Source organism: Athene noctua, chromosome 3, assembly GCF_965140245.1.
Source record: "Athene noctua chromosome 3, bAthNoc1.hap1.1, whole genome shotgun sequence".
Lineage (NCBI taxonomy): Eukaryota > Metazoa > Chordata > Aves > Strigiformes > Strigidae > Athene > Athene noctua.
This window is the reverse complement of record NC_134039.1, coordinates 46,922,228-46,944,083: the sequence shown is the minus strand read 5'-3', so window position 1 is coordinate 46,944,083 and position 21,856 is coordinate 46,922,228. Positions and strand designations below refer to the sequence as shown.

At 40.5% G+C, this 21,856-nt stretch overlaps 1 protein-coding gene across 1 annotated transcript in view; it reads left to right on the top strand.

Moving 5' to 3' along the window:
- The first annotated feature begins 950 nt into the window (after nucleotides 1–950).
- Nucleotides 951–21,856, top strand: part of TPH2 (tryptophan hydroxylase 2) — a 50,624-nt gene continuing 29,718 nt past the window's right edge. Inside the window, exons 1-7 of the mRNA XM_074901509.1 lie at nucleotides 951–1,070; nucleotides 4,546–4,698; nucleotides 6,908–7,091; nucleotides 7,200–7,300; nucleotides 10,417–10,484; nucleotides 15,647–15,843; nucleotides 17,607–17,742. Coding sequence (XP_074757610.1) covers nucleotides 966–1,070; nucleotides 4,546–4,698; nucleotides 6,908–7,091; nucleotides 7,200–7,300; nucleotides 10,417–10,484; nucleotides 15,647–15,843; nucleotides 17,607–17,742 — 944 coding nt within the window. The 5' untranslated portion in view covers nucleotides 951–965. The remainder of the gene's footprint in view (nucleotides 1,071–4,545; nucleotides 4,699–6,907; nucleotides 7,092–7,199; nucleotides 7,301–10,416; nucleotides 10,485–15,646; nucleotides 15,844–17,606; nucleotides 17,743–21,856) is intronic.

Sequence of the window (21,856 nt, the reverse complement as noted above, 5' to 3'; positions counted from 1 at the left end):
AGCCTGGCCCTTACACAGCTCAGGCAGAAACCACTGGCGTTGCTGTCTCAATTACAAAGCTGTCTTCAGTGAAGCATTCTCTTTCAGTGGAAGTACTCTTTGCATGTCACCACTCACTCTTCAACATATAAGGTACGTCAAGTCTTTCATTACAAGATGTAATTCCTATACATTAATCCACCTTCTCCAAACCAGCCTCTTTTTCAAAGCAGTACTACATAAAAGGGAGAGAGAAGAGTTTCTACATCAGCGACTTCCTCATGTCAAAATCCCACCGCAACTTTTCTGTGTAGAAACTCAGCCCCTCTTTTTTCTTTAGCATGTGGTCCCCGTGACTGCCCTGGGCCCTGTCCCGGCACCGCTGGGCCTACTCCCGCCCAGGCCCCCCCAGAGCCACCGGGGCGGCGGTGGCATCGTGCCCCCGGGCTGAAAGCCTTGCCCTGCCCGGCTGCTCACCCTGCCCGCGGTGGCGGGAGAGGGCGGGCTCCTTCGGCTTCCTGGGTTGGGTTCCAAGCGGCGTTTCCCTGCCCGCGGTAGGCGGCCGGGCCGGTTGTGCCCCGCAGCGGGGCGGCGGCGTGAGGGGAGGGCGAAGGCCTCGCCCAACGGCCGCCCGAGGGGCGGGCGGCCCCGCAGCGGGGACCTCCGGGGTTGCGGTCGGCACAGCTCCCCCGGGGCGCCCGCCGCCCTCCAGGCCGCGGGGGGGGCTCCTGTCGGGGTGGGGGGCGGCGATGCTGGGCAGCACCCGGAGCGACACCGCTCCCGTCCCGTACCCCCCTGGCGGTGCGCGGCGGCGGCGGCGGCGGCTGAGGTAAGCGGGGGCCGTGGGCGTCTGTGTGCTGGCGGCTCTCGTCACCCGGAGACGGGTCTCCCCTAATCGGGTTTCCATCAGTCTCCGCGGGGGCGTATAAAAGGAGCCGCCGCGGGGCGAGGCGGGCAGAGCGCGGCGCTGCCCCCCGGCCGGCCCCATGCAGCCCGCCATGATGATGTTCTCCAGTAAGTACTGGGCGCGGAGGGGCTTCTCGCTGGACTCGGCCCTGCCGGAGGAGCGCCCCGCCGTCGGCAGCCTCACCGTAAGTGGCGGGGCTCCGCCGCCCGGCTCACCCGCGGCGGCGGCGGCGGCGGTCGGGACCGCCGCGGGGGAAGCAGGCGGGGGAGCCGCCGGGTCAGGGCAGCGGCGAGGGCGGTCGGGTTCGGCCGGCCGGGTCCGGGGGCTTGCGGCCCCGGGGAGCCGTCCCCCTTTTAACTTTAAGGTCAGGTGAAGAGTTTTTCAGCAGTTGCAGGGGCCGATGAAGAGAACTTCGCAATCTAATCGGTCCCCGTTCAAAACGCCGCCTTAAAAGTGTCTTTGAATAACAGTAAAAGTGTCATTAGAAATACAAGCCTCGCTGCAGAAATGAACCGTATTGCTGTTGGAATAATATAAAATCACTGGGGTCCGGTTCAGGTGGTTTTAAGTTTGAAAAGCTTTAATTAGGCCTGCGGACTGTATGCATCAGTAGAATTTGACTTTTCAAGGCACTTGTAAACCTCACAGCGCTATATATAAAACATTTTTGGCAATAACGCGAATTGCATGCACTTACACTGCATTGGTGCCTGTGGCACTTCAGTTGCTGAGCAGCTGGGTTTGAGGTTTCCGGGCTTCTGTCGAGTAGCAGGGGCACAACAACGTGAGGGAGGGAGCATCGTGCAGGGGATGTGCAATTTCCCTGTTGAAAACCCTGTCAGGAGGTGGAAACAGTTCTCTGTAAAATGATGCTGTGGGTGCAACAGGTGCTTGGGTGACTTCAAGCATGGGATAAGTTTCTGTATGCTTAAGGTAAACGTATTTGGATAGGTGGCTTTAATAAGAGTAAAGAATGTTAAAAGTTCCTAATAATGTAATCTGCTCTGAATATGTGAAATATTTAGGGTTATGAAGATTTTGCCTCCTTAAAATTTTTGCAACACATGAAGTTTCAGATCACTTGTAGAACCAACAGAATGCACCAGTTTGTACCAGCTGTGAACTAGCCTATTGGTCCTTATAGTAAAATGTGAAATATTTCTCTTTGTACATGATTTGCTTCTGTTGGAAATACTGGATTAAATGGGATAAATTTGTTTTACTGTCTTTATAATTGAGTTACTTTCTTCACTGAGTTCTGCTGTAGATGACATATTCCTGAGTACTTGTGCTTGCTCCAGATAATTCATTTTCGTAGGAGCTAGTTGACCTTCAAGTCATTACTTAATTATGAAGTGTACAGTGTACTAATGAGCATGCCAGATAAGATTTGAGTTCTTGAAATATCACAGCCTCTTACTGGGCTCATAACAAAGAGGTTTCTAGTTTTCATGTGTTTAGGAGGGTCTTTCTGTCATCACTTGTGGTAATGCTTGCTTGAGAGTATTAGGAGACTTGTGACAGTCTTAGAAGGAACCAAGTGCTCTTTTTTCCCAAAGAAATAGATAGTATTGAGATTCTCAAACACTCAGTTGACTACATGATCCTTTGTACATAGCTTCCAGAAAGCAGCACACGGTGAAAAGTCACGGATGCTATAAAAATAGCACCTTTGTCACTTCACATGGAGGTTGTGTGCTTGATGTATGTGAAAAGAATTCAGCCAAATCCCAAATAATTGAAGTTAAAACAAAAGTGACCTTCCCCTAAACTATCCCTGAGCAAACCTCCTACAGAGCGGAATCATACACGCTCAATTACTCAAAAATAAACATGTTTGAAACTCTTCATATATCATTCTACAAACATAATTGCTTTTCCAAATTGTTTCTGCGTAGTCTAATAAACGTTGAGAAAAGACCACAGAGACTTTTTATCATGTGCAGTAACTAGTTTAAGTGTGGCTGGTTTAACCTGTACCGTTTAAAGAGTGGCTGTTGGTAAAATTTGCATTTTGACTAGCACTCTTTTTAATTCAGTGCCTTCTTGTACCTTAAAAAAAAAAATAAAATCAGAAGATCCAGGGGGAGCTGGCTAGAGAGCTGTGGGCTGTCTGTTCGTAGAGGGAGGTATTTCAGAGTGGACTAGGATCAGGTAAAAAAAATAAACCAGTTTGACGTGAACCATGTGGCTGCATTAAGATGGATGTGATGCAAACACTTTGTTGCTGTTAGCGATATCCATTTTTAAGAAAACTATTTTATGTAATCTGTTTTGAAAAAGAATCAGGCTGAAGCTTCTGATCTTCTGCTGGATCATGAAGCACTTGATAAAATCTTGTAAAATCTTCTAGAATCACAGGGAGATACTTTGCTGAAGTCCATCATCATAGGTCCACAGACATTACGCAGGTGGGATAACCTACCTGTAAGGAAAAAATAAGAACAGAGCTTTAATTTGGCTTTCATCAAGTGTTATGAGACCTGTTTAAAAATTCATTTTTGGGTTATTTTCCTTAAGCTGCTTTACAATTTACTAAAGGACAGTTTAATCCATGTGGAATAGTTGTATATGATTCTTAATTTCTATCTTCACATTTTTTCAGTGACTGTATAATGGATGATAAAAGAGCAGTTAACATCTCACTGGAGATAAAATTCCTTCAGCAGTCACAACCTGGGTGTTGGAAAACACAGACTGTTCTTGAAAATCATGGTCAGTCTTATAAAAGTTGTCTATAAAGGCTGTACTGTTGGCATCTCAACAAGATTTAAGGTGATAAAATTACATTTTTTGGAAAATGCCAACTGAAATTTTGCTTAAAGCAACCTTTGACCCCAAGATTGTGAGAATAATATAGGAGTGGCCAAGGTTAGTGTAATTTTGGGGTTTTTTTTTGTGTTCCTCAGCCAGCTCATCTTCTATAGGAGGTACAGTTTTTCACAATGAGAACAATCAGCCATTGGAATAATCTCCCCAGGAAAGTGGTGGATTTCCCCAACATTGGATGCTTTTAAGTTTTGGCTGGACAGCGTGCTGGGCCATCTTGTCTAGACTGTGCTTTTGCCAGGAAAGGTTGGGCCAGATGATCCTTGAGGTCCCTTCCAACCTGGTATTCTGTGATTCTGTAAAACAGTCTGTACTTGTATTTCTGTCCTTGTTTGTATAATCAACAGAGCTTTTGTTTTTCAGGAAAAATGACATTGCATGACAATATTAGTTGTACTACAACTGAGAACATAAAGTTTGTGTTTTAATGGTTAATACAAAATTACAGACCAGTGTAAATCATCATAGATTGACTGGTACAGGTTAGAATAGCATCACTGCAGGCTTTGCAGTAATTTAGACTGTCTCAATTTCCTTCATATTTATTACTAATGATAGCACTACCCTAATAGTATTATCATATTTGTATCCCAAACATTCATATGCTTTTCCTTAGGCTTTTTTTAATGGACTGGCCTTGCACAGTCATCTCTAACAACTGCCTTTGACCTGTGATTCTGGTTCCAAGTAAATGCATTACCTTTAAAATTAAGGCTGGATGAGTTCCATTCAGCTGTTTTCTAACAAAAATTTCTCTTTGCCTAAAAAGACTTAATTTGGGGAAATGTGCATTTATATCTGAGATGATGCTGTTCTTTATCCATTTGTAGCTAAACAGATCGAGTTCTGGGAAAAATGAGGAAAAGAAAGGGAAGAAGGGAAATGGGAAAGGTGAATCTGTTACTGAAGGTGGAAAGACAGCTGTGGTGTTTTCCTTGAAGAATGAAGTTGGTGGATTGGTGAAAGCTCTCCGACTCTTCCAGGTAAAGCTTACAAATCCTTATGCTGACTGGACTGAAGAAGGTCAGGTTGTTTGTTGGTATAAATCTAATGGACTGTGGCAGAAGGAATAGAGTGCAGTTATACCCTGCAGAATTGAATAAAAGTAACTTAAAGCATTTGTTCATACCATTAGCTTTAGATTTCCGACATGTCATTCTCAACACCGTAAAGCAGATTTGAAGTTGTCTGTGCAGACCACAATGAAAGGGGATGCTTTCATAGAGCAGTTCAGAATCTAAATTACATACAGTTGGGTGGTGGTGGCAGCCTTGCTGCAGGACAATGTTTGGTCGTGAAGTTACATGCACCTTAAAGTGCTTGTAGGGTCAGGGCTTTAAGTGTCTAACTAGAATGTAAATTGTGAAGTATTGGTTCCCCTGTAGATCCCCATGCAATCAGTGGGTTTTGGTCAGACTGCTGGTACTGCATGTAGTCTATGTGCCTTATTAATAATTTGAAGAGGGCTTGGAGACATGTCTGAGGATAGCTAAAGCAAAGCAATACAGTAAAAGTCTTAGGTTGTTCAGTCTGTCCAGTGTAGTGAAGAGAAAGTTAGGAGGTGGCTGGGAGCCTACCTCAAAGGCCAAAACCTCAGAGGGGTGTAAGTGTGGGAGCACTGGGTAATACCCATCCTAACTCACAGGAGATGGCTCTGGGAGCAGATTCCCAAGGCTGATGTAGATACTTAGATTCCCCAGCCAAGGAAAAGGGGTGAGTTAGACCCACAGGAGGGAGGCTGCCAGGGAGCAGGTGTTTGATAGAAGGAGGAGGCTTAAGTGAGCTAATAGGAGTTGCAGAAGGTGTCAAGTTTTCAATGCAGCTTCTATCCAAGAGTTAACTGTCTAACTGCATCTCTGGCTTAAATGCTTGAATGGGTTCATGCATGAAATCTTGGATTTACGCATCAACTCCCCCTTCTTGGGAACTGGCATATAACTCACTCTGGTCTCCTAAAACATGGCTGGAAGATTTTGCAGATATATCACCGCCATTCACCTAATTAACAATTTGAATACTGTGAGGGGGTGCGCAGTGTTTTGTTTTCTACTTCACCTAGGGTAGATCAGAGTGAATTTGTTACGTGAATGGGTTAGCCAAGGAGAAACACCAAATACATACCTTACAGAGCATGCCAGTGGAAGAATTATGTACGTATATCGAGAGGTTGTAAAAGCAGAGAGTGCTGTTTGGCTGTACCAGAGGGGACCTTCATCTGAAATGGACATTTATGTAAAATACAGCAGGCAAATGGAAGTACAAGCACAGATTTTTACCCATTTGGAAGTCAAAAAATGTTTTATTGGCTTCACTAAGTAACTGAAAGAATAGTTGTGAAAAGTTACAGTAACAGAAAAGAAAAAATCAGAGTCAACACAAGTATTGGTTGAAAGTAGTCATCTAGTCCAACCTCTTGTTTTGAAGCACGTCTATCACAACACTAGGTCATGTCAGCCTTAACGTGTTATGGTTATCTGTTGTATGACACCCTGAGCAGACCAGTAGTTGTGGTGGGAGAGGTACTCGGCAGGAAAGTTTTCATGCCAGAAGTATTCGCACACTCATGTTTGTTTGCATCATTCAGTTTTGATGGGGACATTGTAATAGAAAATAAATTGAATTAGATTTTAATTTTATTATTATTAACTCTTTGTGTTACTGATAATTACTGCAAGAAAGATAGATGAGGACTGATACACAGTTATCCTCAGAAAAATACTTTCTTCCTCACTTACTCATAAGAGATACTGAAATAGTACATGTTTAATAGCATCTATGTAAAGAAGCACACTCAAATCTAGTTAAATTAATACTATTATTATGCACATTGCCTAATAAAATTGCATTAGAATTTAATATTTATAGCAAACGTAGATATAAACCCGTTAGATTTATATTTCTTTTTTAAAATTATATTGGTGTATTGTCATCTGTAAGAGATTGTCTGGTGCATAAAATTTAATCATTAGTTGACCTTCGTTAAATACAAGTTTTATTTTTACTTTCAGTATACAGACTTTTTTGTCTTCGATATTTATTAAGCATCACTAACTAGTTGTGTAAATACTAAGTGAGTACTTTCAAGAAAATGCCTTTTAATAACTGGGAAAAACTATCCTGAGGAATATGCCATCTATATTGCTCTTCTAGCTGGTATGTCTGTATTTCAGCTGTTATTTCATCTTTCCACAGGAGAAACATGTGAGTATGGTTCATATTGAATCACGAAAATCGAAGAGAAGGAACTCAGAGGTGGAAATTTTTGTGGACTGTGACTGCAGTAAGAAAGAATTTAATGAACTAATCCAGTTGCTCAAGTTTCAAACTAATATTGTATCTCTCAATCCACCAGAAAACATCTGGACTGATGAAGAAGGCAAGACTGCTTTTATATCACTTGGTTTAGACATTGACAAATGTGTTGCACAGGTATCTCCATAGTCTTACACTCCAGTACATTCAACTCACATTCTGTCTTCCACAGATCTCGATTGTGTCCCTTGGTTCCCCAGGAAGATATCTGAATTAGACAAATGCTCACAGAGAGTTTTGATGTATGGATCTGAGCTGGATGCAGATCACCCTGTAAGTGTAACATAAAGTTGTCTTGTAGATAATTTGTTCAGATTATTTGCCTGTCAAATAAAAAGCCTGTTGGCTCCTGATTCTGAGTAGCTTTTTCAGCATACGGTTTTCAGAAGATGAGGATTTAGTTCTCTTCAGTAGTTTCTGTAAATTAATTTCCTTTTCTGTAGTAGGACACCCAAAAAGGAAGTCCTCCAGAAAATTTACTTGCTCTTTAACAATTATGTCTCCTTTTGTTCTGCTTTCATTTATTCATTGTTTTAATTAACTATTTGATAGAAAGGTTTCAAACTCTGAAGAGTTTTGATCAATGTGATCTTCAGATTTGTCACAAGTAGCTCTTAGGTAAGAATTAATATTAACCTAGGTGTCAGAGAAGAAAGAATTGTGAAAGAAGACATTCTTGGGCACTCAGAAGGTAATTACAAACTAAAACAGAACAACATGTTCCTATTTCTGCATGAATGCAGCAGATGGGAGGGTGTCTCACACTGTTTCCTCACTTTGGTGACAGGAGAGAAGCCTGCATTTCAGAGAAATGCTCAATGCAAAAGGCAGAAAAATAGATTTATTGTTGTTTTATTTCTTTTGGCTGATGTCCATAAATGCTTAACCTCTGAGTGTTTAGATGGCAGATGATTGCAAGCATTTGTGTCACAACATTTTGACTTGTTATAAATCCAAGTTTCTACCTTTGGATCACTTAGCTGAAAGACCCTCTTGGTAGCTAGTTGTATTAATTCCTAAAATAGGCTGTATTAAACTGATATTGTAGGAAACTTCCAGCTGAAAGAAAGTAGGTAATGAACTAAGATATCTGAACATACGACTGTCTTGTAATAGAACTCTAGCCGTAGGTGATAGTCTTCTTTGTTTTTTGTCGCACACATTTTTGTTGGTATTGTCCAGTGTGGTGAAAAATGGCCCTAAAGAGTTTGTAAGTGACTGCAGAAAGATCAGTTTTGTCTAAGGGACTTTCTAGTGAAGCCTCTGTATACTGTGGTACTACGGTGCCTATGTAGACTCCTCCCTGGTGACTGCCTTGGCTGAGGAAAGGCAGGTACTCCTGGTGGCCCTGGGCTTGGGGCTCTACACCCGTGCAGAAATGGCACTCAGACTGCTGCCTTCTCTGCTCCACAGCTCCTCCAGCGGCCATGCCACAGTGGGAGCTCAGGCACGACCCTCATGCCTGTGCACACAAGCAAATGAACATCATCACGATGTCCCCTGGCAGCCCCACTTCCCTGTCTCTGGTGTCACCTGCCCGTGTATCAGCCACAATGCCAGTCATCAGCTTGTTTGGTTTCCAGCCACCTCTACCATGTGTGAGCCCTTACCACACTGTGGGCCCACAGTTGGGGAGCATGTTCCTGTATCCTGGTTTGTGCCATGTTTTTCTTGATGACAAACTAGGATTTACCTCACATTTTCTCAGAATGGAAAAGTCTGTTGATTACCTTCAACCATTAACAGTAATTTGGTTCAAACAGAGGCTGTAGTGGCAGCTCATTTTAGCCTTGACTTGATGACTATGATGGGCCATTTGATACTGTTTTATGTTCTGAGCTGGTGCCTTCATTAAATACTTGAGTGCTTTGCTAAAAATGTGCTTTCAGTTTTACAGACAATGAAAAAAGACATTTGCATTATATGAATATATATTTTACACTTGGGAGAACTCTTATAAACATAATTTACACACCATTTGTTAGCCTATGCAGCATGCTAGATATTAGAGATGGGGGAAAAAACCTGTAAAATCTGTGACTGGCCTTTCAAAGACCACTTCTGGTGCCTGCCCCGCTCCTTAGCGGTGCTGTATAGGTGCCAGAGGACCAAAGAGAATTACCCTATTACAGCCCAGTATAGCACCACTTCAGCAGCATAGTCCTAACCCATTCTATATTGGCTAATGTTTTCAGTCTCAGTTTCACTACACGTGACAGGCTTTTAAATCCCCTGTGCTGTCTTCCGTCACTTTTCAGCTCTTGAATGGCCTGTGGCTGAGTAATTCAGTGCTTATGTCAAAAGGTGTTAAGCAGACAAGGAGGCTCCCCCAGATCACAGTAACTTTTTGCCAGTCAAAAAGTTTTTTCAGTGTAGGAGTGGAGGCTTGAAGGTTTCCTGCAGTCCTCTGACATCCTCCCTTACTCTGCCCCAGCAGCGCAGCTTTGGTTATGGGGCAGTAAAATGCCTTCTGAATTTTCTGGAAGCTCATACAAATACTTCAAATCAAACGTTGTTATCTTTTCATTCCCTTCAGGGATTTGCATTTGTGTATGTGAGCATTAAGGAAAAAAATGGATTTTACCCTTCGCTCTGACTAGGGGAAACTTAAATGCACTTCCTGGGCTACTAACTGAGGAACTTAGATAACTCTTTACCCTTTTTCAATTTCAAGAGGTTGGCAGTTCTTCCTTGAAAATATATAACTCTTTTTGTAGTCCAAAACATGAAGTGTCTACTTCTTTTATAGGTGTAGAAGAGATCTTGTTTTAGTTTTGAATAGCTCAAAGGGCTGTAACTGGCTGGTATGTATGTGTTATACAGCTCTTTGGTGCTTAATGTGGAAAAGGTGTGAGCCAACTGTAGCGCATGAGGTAGACTCCTTCCTCTGTAACTCAGACTGGAGCAGCAATATGCATATTTGCTGCTAGAAGCTGATGGTTCAGTCCCTGATGTGTTGGTTAAGATGACAGCTGCTGAAGTAGCATCTTCAAACTGATGCGTGTATGAATTCTGAGCACTTGATTCTTCTAGTGAAATAAGATGTATTAAAGATAGGTAAATTATTCTGCTTTGTACCTGCGTGCAGATTTCCATTCAGATTAAGGAAAACTTGAGTGAGACGAAATGACAAGGAAAATGTTTCCTTTATTCAACATCTTGGATGAATGAATGTACCTATGCACAATACTGTCTTGAAAAAACTCCTGTGGGACTTTGGTGGGGAAAAAAGTGAAGAGATCCTTATCTTCTCTTGCAGTCCAGTAGATAGTGTTAATCAAAATACAATATAAGTAGGTACTAAATAAATGCTTTAATGATTTATCTTATAATTCTTACAGCTAATTTTCTGTCCTTACTGTAAATTACTCTTCTCTTCCTTGCTTAAGGGGTTTAAAGACAATGTCTATCGACAGAGAAGAAAGTATTTTGTGGATGTTGCCATGAGCTACAAATAGTAAGTACTGGCATAATTCTTCCCCGTGCTGCTGACTGGTTAGAATTCATGCTCTACTTAATGCTGTAGGATGAAGTTTAACAGTAGACAAAGTAGTCCTTTAAACTTTGACTAGTTGAGTGTAGGCTGTAAATGACAAACCTGATGCTTGAAATCCCATTACATTTTCAGTACAGATACAGGCAACTAAAGCATTTGAAAGGTAAGTGCTATCTCCATTTTATTCATATCTGCTTAAACTTAAGAAACTGTTTTACAAATGCTTGCATGTCTTAATGACAAAGTGATGCACTGCTGAATCTCAGATATCTAGCATCCCCACGTAACTGGACAAGCTCACTAAAAAGCAAAATTACTATTTTCTTTTCATGTGCTTACTATGCTGGATGCTGCAAAATGCCATTTACCAATTTTACCAACGCAGCTCTAAATCTTTCAGAATTCAGTTACTTGATTTCTCTTTAGTTAGTGGAGCTGGTGACTGTGCACAAATACACTGCATGTGTTTTCTAATTCTGATATTTTTTTCCCCACATCAAGTCAGTACTTTCAATTTGGTACCATCCCTAGAAGTTAGGAAACTTTCTGAGCTACCTACAAATACCTGCTGTGTTCCAAACTTCTTGTCACAGAAGCATTCAAATAATTCTGATCATACTCTAGGTTTTATTTGCAACAGGCCTAAGCCCTCATTCTCAAGGGAAAGAACATACTAATTTAATGTTCTTTTTCATTTTACCACACTTCAGGTTTTTAATTTTTCTCCTTTGAGATTTCTGCCTGTGCTGTTTAAAGAATATAAAACACAACAATTTTTTTCTCCCATTGTAGAAGGCACATCCTTTAAGGAAGCAATTCAAAAATGGGTTTTTGAAGGTTTTCAGGTTTGGTTTGGTTTTGGGTGGTTTTTTTTTGTTTGTTTGTTTTTTTTTAATATAAGGCTAGTATACAGGCTGCAGAAGTTTGGAGTGACAGGACGATTAGCTCTGCCTTGTGACCATATAATCCTGATTATATTTCTCCTTTAATTTTGCCTCATTCCTGTAGTTAAGCTATTACCAATCTAATAAATGTGTAAGTGCTTGTGTTGGTTCCCTTTTTTTCTGCCCATGGTGGCATTTATCTGGGTGCTCATGACGTTCATCCAGCACACTGAGCTGATGCCTGCTGGGGGCAGGGTGCTCATTGGTAGAGAGCCTTCCTAAGCTGACCAGGTAAGTCCTAAATTTAGCCAGCTTTCAGATGTAAATTGAGACTTTTTTTTGTTTATTTGTTTACAGCTGATTGATTTATTATCTCTTTTTTCAGTCTAATGGTTGTGGTAGGGTTAGTGCTTCTTGCCTAGCATTTGTTGCAGTGTGAAATGTCAAGCAGGTACCTGTGGATGAAGGCAGACTCTTTGTGCTCCTAAAGTGCTTTCAGTAAGTTGGATCGTTTTCCATTTACCCATGACAGCAGTAGTGCCATGCATTTCACATCTGCTAAGTTGCTGGAAATATCTTCCCCTCTTTTCCTTCTTAGCTGCCTAAGTGCTGGAAAGATCATGCAGCTGGCTCACTAAGCACTGGTTGATCTGCTGCAAAGGTGGTTTTTTTTTTTCACCGTGAAACCAGTGAGAAACATCTTTTCACAAAAATCATATAGGGTAATCCTGCATATTCCCATAAAAACAGGTAAAGGAAAGGAAAAAAATTTTCATTCTTTAGATTTTGAAGGCTCAAGAACCGTTTTTGCAGGCACATTACAAAAATCAAATGACCCAAACCAGAGGTTATTTGCAAGCCAGATCTTGTATTTTGGTAACATTTTCAGAAGTACTTCTTCATCTTACTGATCTTGTCAAACCTTTAAAAGATTTCAAACTCTTCCTACTATTACAAGCAGAGGGAAAACAAGATGCTTCAGATATTTTTAGCCAGGGACCACAAAATGACTGGGAGACCAGTGCTTAGGGCAGTTACTTAAGATGTGGCAAAATCTCATTCATACTCCTCAGGTCTCTTGCAGTGGTTATGTTAACCCCAGGGATGTGCCATATCCACTGGGCTGTGCAGTCATTGTGTTTCCGGGTGTGCCTGTAGGGACAGCCCAGGGAGACGTTCACTCTTAGTGTCCTGCAGCTCAGCCTAAGCCATGCTAAGGGAAGGCTCATCAGCTCAGGGAGGACTCCGTGCTGCTACAGCTAAGCTGTTGTTGCTACCCATGCTGGGAAGCTCAGAATTAATACAGGTGTTTTGACACTACATTGCAGTCTCATCACACTCTCTTCCGTGGTCTAATGGCTATTTACTTATTTATATAAAAGGAGCAGCTCTGTTGTAAGGACTGCTTCCCTCAGGGATAAATTCAGAGTATTGCCTTGAACCTCTCAGTGTCTTCCGGATAAGTGGCCTTCCTAATCACTTACTGAGTCTTTATGTTTTCTGGTGCAAAAAAACCCCAACCCAACCCACACTTGTTTTCTTAAAAAAATAACTAAGAGATTTGGTTGCAAACAATTGTCTGCAAGAAACTGGCTCTGTAAAAAAATTGTTGAGAATCCCAGATCAGCATTTCCTTTATGAATGGGTGTTAGAGGAAAAGACATGTTAATAGAGCACAGCAGTGAAGATCGGCTGTATGAAATAAATGGACCAAAAAAAAAATTCTCCCCTCCTTCCCTTAGCTTCTATCCTAGAGATAGTGAAAATATGTTAATCTTGCTAATTAGTCCTTTGAAACTGATTAGGGATTGAAAAAGTGTTAAGAAAATTAAATCTGTAGGAAAAATACCATGTTTAAGAGGGAATTCATAATATGAACTGATAGCTCATGACCATTGCAAAATGGAAAGACCCTTTTAATAAGGGGAAATAAAAATTCAGGATAGGTTAGCTTGTAGCGTCATCTTAGCCACAAGAAAACTAGCTATGCAGTCTGGCCATTTCCATGATTCATTGAAATGTTTGAGTGCAAGGTCGGTCTTACTTGTTGAAATAAGAGGGTGAGAAAAATGAAATTTGCAGGCTTGAGTGAGAAAGGTGTAGGTCTTCCCTCAAGTCTGGCTGCCTTGATCCTCTTGATAAAGAAAGCAGTATCATGATCAGCTGGAAATAAGATCAGCTTTCCCAGACATAAATCCTATTAAGGAATTAATGTTCAGTGAACCTTACTTCAGTACTAATGAATTAATTGAAACAATAAGTTATAAACCTTCTAGTGAGCAGTGACCAAGCTTCAGATCCTTGATTGTGTTTATACCTCTCTAGTGACAGGCTAAATCGAAACCTGAATTTTTCCACTGGTACACACATTTTTTCCTCTTTGCTGGGCCAGTGCTGGCCTGTACTGGCAGTATCCATAATAGCAGCCAGATCTAAGGAAAAGGGACGAGGCTACTGCACGGTGTTCTGGCAACCACACGTGGATGGAGTGGCAGTCTGCTTGTATCTGTCATGTACGATACAATTTAGAATAGCTGCGTTGTGATTTCCATGAGCTGGTCGTCAGCTTAAGGCTGGTAAAATGTAAAGGTGAAGATGTATACTTGACCTGAAGGACTGACTCCCACTGCAGAATGGACACAGACCCAGTCGATGAGAAATGCTTCATTAAATCTGTTGCGATTCTTGTCGTGTCTGCAAAAGAGTGTCTGAAGGGGGACTAGGGGATGTGTTGGATGTTCAGTGAGTTCTTATCAAGTATGAGTACCTCATACAAAGTAGCCTTTGACTGACAGGTAACTGCCGTGGATCAAAATCCTTTGATATACCGAAAGGCAAGGGGATTAAATGGTAAGTTTTCAATAAAGATGAGGGGACAGCCACAGTGAATGTAGGGCAGATGATCCTCTCTTGTGCGTGTAGGGACTGCATAGCAGCAATCACATGTGACAGAAGGGCTCATTCCTTGTTACCTCGCCCGGTGGAGACAGGATTATGAACTGGGCAGCCACCGAGATGGAGAGTCAACCCCCAGCAAAAGCCCAGCACTGCGTTTCTCCTGCTTCAGTGGGATTCCCCGTGCCAAATACGCCCATTCAGCTGCTGTCTACAATACTAGGGAACCTGCAGTCTGGGGCTGGGAGTGCCTGTGTTGCCAGCCCTGTGGCAGGGGAGTGGGAGATAGAGACCGATGGGGTGGAGGAGGATCCTGTGAATCCCTTTGCCAATCTGTACTTTGTTACAGCGCGGAAAAAGGGGATACCAGAGGAGAAGGCAAATTGCACAGAATACATACTCTAGATTGTGAACATTAAATCCAGAGAAAGATTATAAAATTTCTAGGGGGAATGTGAGATGATGGCCTGTAACCATGGCAGGGGAAATTCTTTACAGCTAAACACAAGGTAATGCAAATTGGAAGGAGCCCTCCACACACTTCACACGGTCAGTCAGTTTTGAATTAGCTGTAACCACTCAAGGCAAATCTTGGATGTTAGAGACAGATTAGCAGGTACCCTGGAAGGCTCCTGCTTTACAATTTCTGTACATCTGTGTGAGGGGGAGGAGGCAGGGGAACGGTGCAGAAGAAGAAGAAAGGTTTATTTTTTATTTTTAGAGGCTTAGTTTCATCTAGACTTGGCTCTGAGGTGAGCTTCCTCGTGATGTAGTCCTGCATGAATTTAGGATTCCAAACATATCTGCACATGTAAGCAAAAGTCTAAACAATAAATACACATATTTTAATTGGATCCACACATTCCTAGATGTCTGTGTAATTGCCTAATCTTCACTTTGTAAAATGCTAGGTAATGATGCTATGTGAACATTCTGTATTTTAAAGAATGCATAGAGCATGCAGTCTGCTGGTGGACTCACTGAATCTGCAAGTTAGACTGAATCAGTATCTTCAGCAACAGCATCAGTGGCAGTAAATGGAGAAATATTCTACTGTGGTATAGGAACATGGCATATAAGAGACCCATTTTTCTCCTATAAAATGTACAAAGACTAAGAAATAATCTCATTGTTTAATGAGAAATTCAGGTCTAAAGAAATTAATATGTACAATGTGACATCAAGATGTAATTCTAAGAAAAAGCATCTAGCTGTCATTTAAAAATAGTTTTGATAGTCTCTGTTTGCCTTTAAATAATACTTTTCATAGAAATTTTGCCATCCATAGTCTGTCTAGAATCTGATTGTATTCAAATGTGTTTTGTATTATTTTATTTTTTACAGTGGTCAACCCATTCCCAGAGTGGAGTACACAGCTGAAGAGATTAAAACATGGGGGGTAGTATTTAGGGAACTCAGTAAACTCTATCCCACCCATGCTTGTCGTGAATATTTAAAAAACTTTCCTCTGCTGACAAAGTACTGTGGATACAGAGAGGATAATGTGCCTCAGTTGGAAGATGTTTCTATTTTTCTTAAAGGTAAGATTCATATTTAGTCTGTCAATAGTTATGGTTTCATGAAAACACTCTTTTTTGTTAGTATGAAATACAAAACACATTGATTCCCAACATTGTCAGTGGACTTTGGTTTAGCCTGAAGTATCATTCTGTTTTTGACATTCTCCATGGCAGAGAGTTTGTTGAATCAGGAGGGGTTTATCTATGTATTTGCAAGTATGAAGTTGAGAGGCATTAAACAACTGAACATGTATCACATGATGTTATCTTGCACAGGGAGAAAAGTCCTTCAGTACTATCAAAAGAAAGAGCAGAGTTACCTCTACTCTTCTCATGGCCACAGAATGGGAGTTCTTATAACCTCAGTGGGCATCCCCTTAATATCCAGGCAGGTGAAAGAGGGAATATGCCAGGATAACTGAATTTGAGGAGAGCAGATTTGGCACATTGTTGTACAGCCTGATGAGTATGAGGCTTTCCTGAGTACTCAAGAACTCATGAAACTAGTCATTATATGTTGACAAAAACCCAGTGGGACTCCATAGGTGATCTGGTACTTCTCTTTCATGTTGTTTTTTAAGTGATAAGTATATTACATATTTAGGTTTGAAAATACCCTTATTTTTCATCTGTATTGGAAATGTATCCCATATGGAAGAGGTGGCAGACGTATACCTGCTGTTCTTAACTCTGTAGGAAAAGACACCAAAAAGTTCATTTAAGATTTTTATTTCTCCTCAAGGGTCTCTTCAGGTACATATACTTGTTGCTTAATTGTCTTGCTCAGGAGCTCCAGGAGCTCAGCAACTAAAATACTATAAAGATGTGTGTTTGGAAAAAAATGTTATGTGCTGTTAAGTGTTACAAGAAAAATTAGCTCATTGTTTGTCCCAAATATGTATGGAAAATCTTTAGCTAAGAGAAATACAAAATTTGTAATGAAAGACTTACTTTCCTCAGTCTCTGCTTTATTCGTAACAGTTGAACACCTGCATTTATTAATAACTGACTCATCATTCTTTGAATTTGGTTGTGTCTTTCGTATATTGTATTATGGTTTCTAAGGAATGATGCCAAAGTGTACAGGTTCTTTCTCCCTAACTAGAAACTCAAAACCTCACACTTACTTCAGAAATATGTTTTCAGATGAAATACAGCAATAGTAGTGTCTGTTGAAGAAAAATTTGGAACATTCTCTTGTAAACACTTGGAAAGAGTGAAGAATGAATTTGGGAGAGAAATGTGCTTTTCAAAATCATTGAGTCTGAAATTATTCCCCACTGGGACTAATCTGAAAAAGGAACACTTTGTTAGATATTTAAATGAGGACCTCAGCTGTGGAAGTCAGTGTTTTACTGTCACAAACAGTTATTTTATCTGTAAAAATAAGGACAGATTTGATTTAATCTTATTCTGTTCTGTTAGTTTTTAATACATTTTACAGAAGTCATCTTTTGTTTTGGAAACTTCTCTTCTGTTTAGTACCAGACATAAAAATCAGATACTCTGTGATTTGAGAACATCACTTACAGTACCTTACCATCTTTTCTAGACAGAGGTATTGAAACCAATTTTGAAATATCTCAAGTTGTTTTCATTAAACATATGCTGGCAGTGCAAAATAGTTCTTGTATGTAATAGGTGACAATGATGTGTGCTGTTCTTCAGCCAAGATTCCTCATGTCATGCTTCTGGTAGAATAATTAACAGATCATTACCTGTCCGTAGAAACTGATACAGTGATATATCTATAATATGGTCTTTTATTATCTTTTTCACTTCAGAAAGATCTGGCTTCACAGTGAGACCAGTTGCTGGATACCTGTCTCCCCGAGATTTTTTAGCTGGCTTAGCATATAGAGTTTTTCACTGTACTCAGTACATACGACATGGCTCAGATCCTCTCTACACACCAGAACCGTAAGTTGCTACCTTTGCTTTAGTGCTGAAAAAATATACTCAATAGATTCTTAAAAGTCCCAGCTGAATTTGCCAAGATTGAAAAGAGGAACCTTCCTACAAATGTAAAAATTACTGTTGATGACAAAACCCTTCACATTGGTAAGCCAGAATTTAATTCAAAGGCTTCTTTTGGACTTTTGACAAGGGTCTTAAATAACTGGGTTATTTATATGGTGGGTCAAAAAATTCTATCTATTTGGATTATGTTTCAGTGGAAAATAGAGTTTTCAACTAAACTTTTGAAAAAGTGTCAAAAAGTTTACTTTCTGTTGGACAACTAAGAAGTTGGGAAAAAAGCCCTGAATCCCCTGAAAAAAAAATTGCTTTAAAAATTATAATTTGATCTTCTCGTGTCCCCATTTATTTTTTGGGGGCCAGACTCCACAGCTGGCCACATGCTTCTCTCCTGTAACACAATGCAAGCAAGTCATGAAACACTACGCTCGCACACAGAGAGGGTATTAGATATGAAGCCTGTTGTAGGGAACATGATAGAAATAAGAGACACTTTAATTATTACTTTCATGGGACAGCATTGCAGCTTTTCCAAAGCAGAATATTGCGAGTTTGGATGAAATATTTTGGCATTCAGTCTCTTGATGAAAAGCAGGGGAAGAAGAGATCAAAGTGATTGTAGTTCTTGTTTTGTATTATATATGGTGTGTTCTGTGCAGTAATAACAGAACAATACATGTCAGTTAGATAACATGAAGGTAGTTTTACCAAAGGCATCTGCTGATCTTATAACCACAGGAATGACATTTTCGTAGTGCATCAGTCATCAGGCGGTTAACATGAAATTGTAGCTGTTGTTTAGTCAGTTTGGACTATTTGAGTGTATATTTTTTGCCAAAATTTATACAAAGGGTTCATTCATATATATTCCAGTCCTGTAAACGTTTGGACCCATGCCTAACTTTGTTCTCATGAATAAACTGCCAAAATCATGGAATAATATTTTTGGATATAAAAAGATTAATGGACCCGCATATTAAGCTGTATCCAAAAATGCTCTAACGTTATTCTGGCAGGAGTCACCAGGTGGTGCTGTTACACACTTACCTACTTCTTTCCTCTGCATGTGAATGAGGCACAGTACTTGCTGGAATGCTATGAGGCTAGTACTGTGTACATGTTTCTTTTGGGAGAGAGGTGGTAACCTCTGAAGGGATTCACTCACTTCTGTAACCTCTGTAATTAGAATTTTAATGTCTTAAATTTTTAGGCAAATGCTACAATGTAGAATCCTGAAAGAAGGGCTTGGATATATGATGCTGGGCCTTTTCTGGTCTATCTGAAAATATCTGTACATATTTCAAAACAGAAATTATAATTAGGAAGTACCAGGTTTTGCAGACATGATTTCCTCTCCTGGGGGAAGCCAGTGTCTCAGATTGCAGTACCGGCCAATGTTCAGCAAAAGAATGATGACATTTATTAACTTAATACAAACTACAATATTTTCATCTATTGATAGGGGATTTAGGTACATAACTCCAACAAGAACAAGGGAAGGAACATCTTCCAGGAAACAATTAAGTGCATCTGTGCTTTTGCTGATGTTCTTTGTTGATTTGAGACCCTCTGTAGTTTTCAGGATGCTGCTTAGATTCAGAATTGTGTAGTGTATCATAGCTGATCCTTAGTAGTAACAGCAGCTACTCTTTTTGTAACCTTTCTGGTCATGGTGTCTGGAAAGTCACTGTGTTGTAATAATAGTTCAGTTAGAATGAAGATTTTTATTCCTTGTTTGGGCTGAACTTAATCCAGATCATGGTTTTAACACTTCTAAATATGACTAACAGAGGAATTGTCATATTCTAATGATGTTACTTTCTTCTTGCAGACCTCATTGTTCACATAAGTTATGTGTACTGACTTATCAGGAACTCCATAGGAAAATTTTGAAAACCCTTTTTAAATGTGTTTACTTTTTTTGATAAGATAGAGCATATAGTTAGTACATGTTATCAGAAATGCAGAGTGAAATCCTGGCCTTTTTGAAATCAACAGCAAAACTAAATTGACTTGAGTGGGGACAGCTCTTCATCTTCCACAGTAGCTGCAGTGCCCTGATATCTGCTGGTTGATATATGGGGCCATAATGAGGTTTGCTGCAGGTCCCTGGCTTGGTGAATGTTGAATTTCAATGATATAAACCTGGTAAAAAGACTCTCTTTGACTTCAGTGGGCTTTCCATCAGATTTAACACCCAGGCTGTAGAGCTAGATACAAATTAGAGAGTTCATTTGGTGCGATCTGTATCACTACTGTATGCATTTTAAAACATTTCCTCCTGTGTTTCATTACGTTTCTACTACATTTACAGAGCTATATAGATTTCCTCTGCTCTGCTAACTAATTTACTCCCAAGAAAAATCTTTTGCTGTGAAAAGTGCATTACAAAAATCTTATTTTCTCTGAGCAATGTGTGTGAATAAATTAAAGGAACATAATTATTTTCTGAATAAAACAAAAGTATCAAGCCTTGGTAGTTAAGCGAAGAATTATATTGTTTAGACTATCTATAAAGGACCAGACTGGCAGGGAAATATGAGAGACTCCAGTGACAATCCCAAATGCTCGTTCATGGTTCTGTCTGGAAGATTTCTTTTTTTGTTCTTTATTTTTTCTGTTCATGAGCTTTTGTTTCAAGCTCCCCTCTTTATAACTGCACGTTTAAAATACTACTTTTTTTTTTTTTTCTTAATGGAAGAATCTACAAGTTAAAGACATGAGAAAAATAGCTTCTGCCTCCTCATCCTCCTCCCTTTTCCAAGAGAGACAAGTTAGTGGGCCAAGGCTTTGTCAGTTCTCATTTTGTCTGCAAGGGTGGAAGTGACACAAAGAGCCTGTGTCCAAGTGTAGAACTAGGAATAACAAGTCTTTGCTTATTTGTTTCTGGGGGTTGTGGCATCAGCACAGGAAAACAGAGATGTAGACACTTGCTGAGATAGCAGTAGTAGTGATGTTGCTGTAGAAGCCTGCCTGGAGACAAGCATGCTTACCTGAAGTCAGGAACTTGTAGCCAGTCTGACGGTATCTTTGCTCTTATATTTAACTCCACATCAGTAGTTCAGATAGTATCTGGATTGATGCAGTGCAACATAGGTGAAGTGCTCTGCAATCTGTGTTGATTTCTTCAGTGAAAGTAAGAATTGGAGTTAGAGCTCTGAAATTCCAGAGAATGGGCTTAGTGGCCCATTTCTGTGTTGGAAAGTGATGGTTGGAGGAGTCAGGTTCCTCCAGTAAATTGTTTGGTACTGGGAATTCTCTGGGTGTATCTATCAGACTGCAAACTCCATTTCCCTGCTGTCCTTTGTATTGTTAGCAAGCTAAATCTTGCAGATGACAGAAGAAATTGTTGTGACTGGAATGGAATTAATTAAAGAATGGTCATTAACCTTCGCTGATTATCCCTTCAAGTGATGCAAACCATCTCCTTGATAAAGAGATGGATACCATGCAGAGCCAGCCAGTTTTTCAAGTCTGAGCTCCAGTGAGGAAGGGAGTACTTTCTAAGCTATGGGTCTTGTGGTAGGGAGCTTTGATCATCTTGTGAGACTCAAGAGCATCACCAGAGGGATGTGGAGATCATAACAGAGGAGCTTTCTTTCCAGCTGCTTTTGAAGAAATTGGGAATTTGTCAGGCTGTGAAGGGACATACAATGATGTAGAAACAAAGGAGGAAAGATCTTACTTTCAGGAGGAAGGACAAGCTTTACCAGGCAGGGAAAAACAAATGCAAACAATTTTCCGTACGTAAGTATGTCTGATACTGTTCCTGGTCAGCTGTGTTTATCAAACATGTTTCATGGATGATGACTAAACATACTGGCGCACAGTAAACTTGCCTATATTGCTACAAGTGAATCTCTAGTCAGTGTCCATGGACCATGTTTGTTTTATCGTGTCAAGCACAAGAGTATCTGTTTACCTCCCCTTCTTGTTTGGAAAATACATGTATCTAGGAAGGAAGAGAAATGAGATTTGGTACTTCCTCTGTACTATTGAATGAATTACTCATACATGAAATTGGCTCAGACTTGTCATGCACAACTTCAGAGTGGTG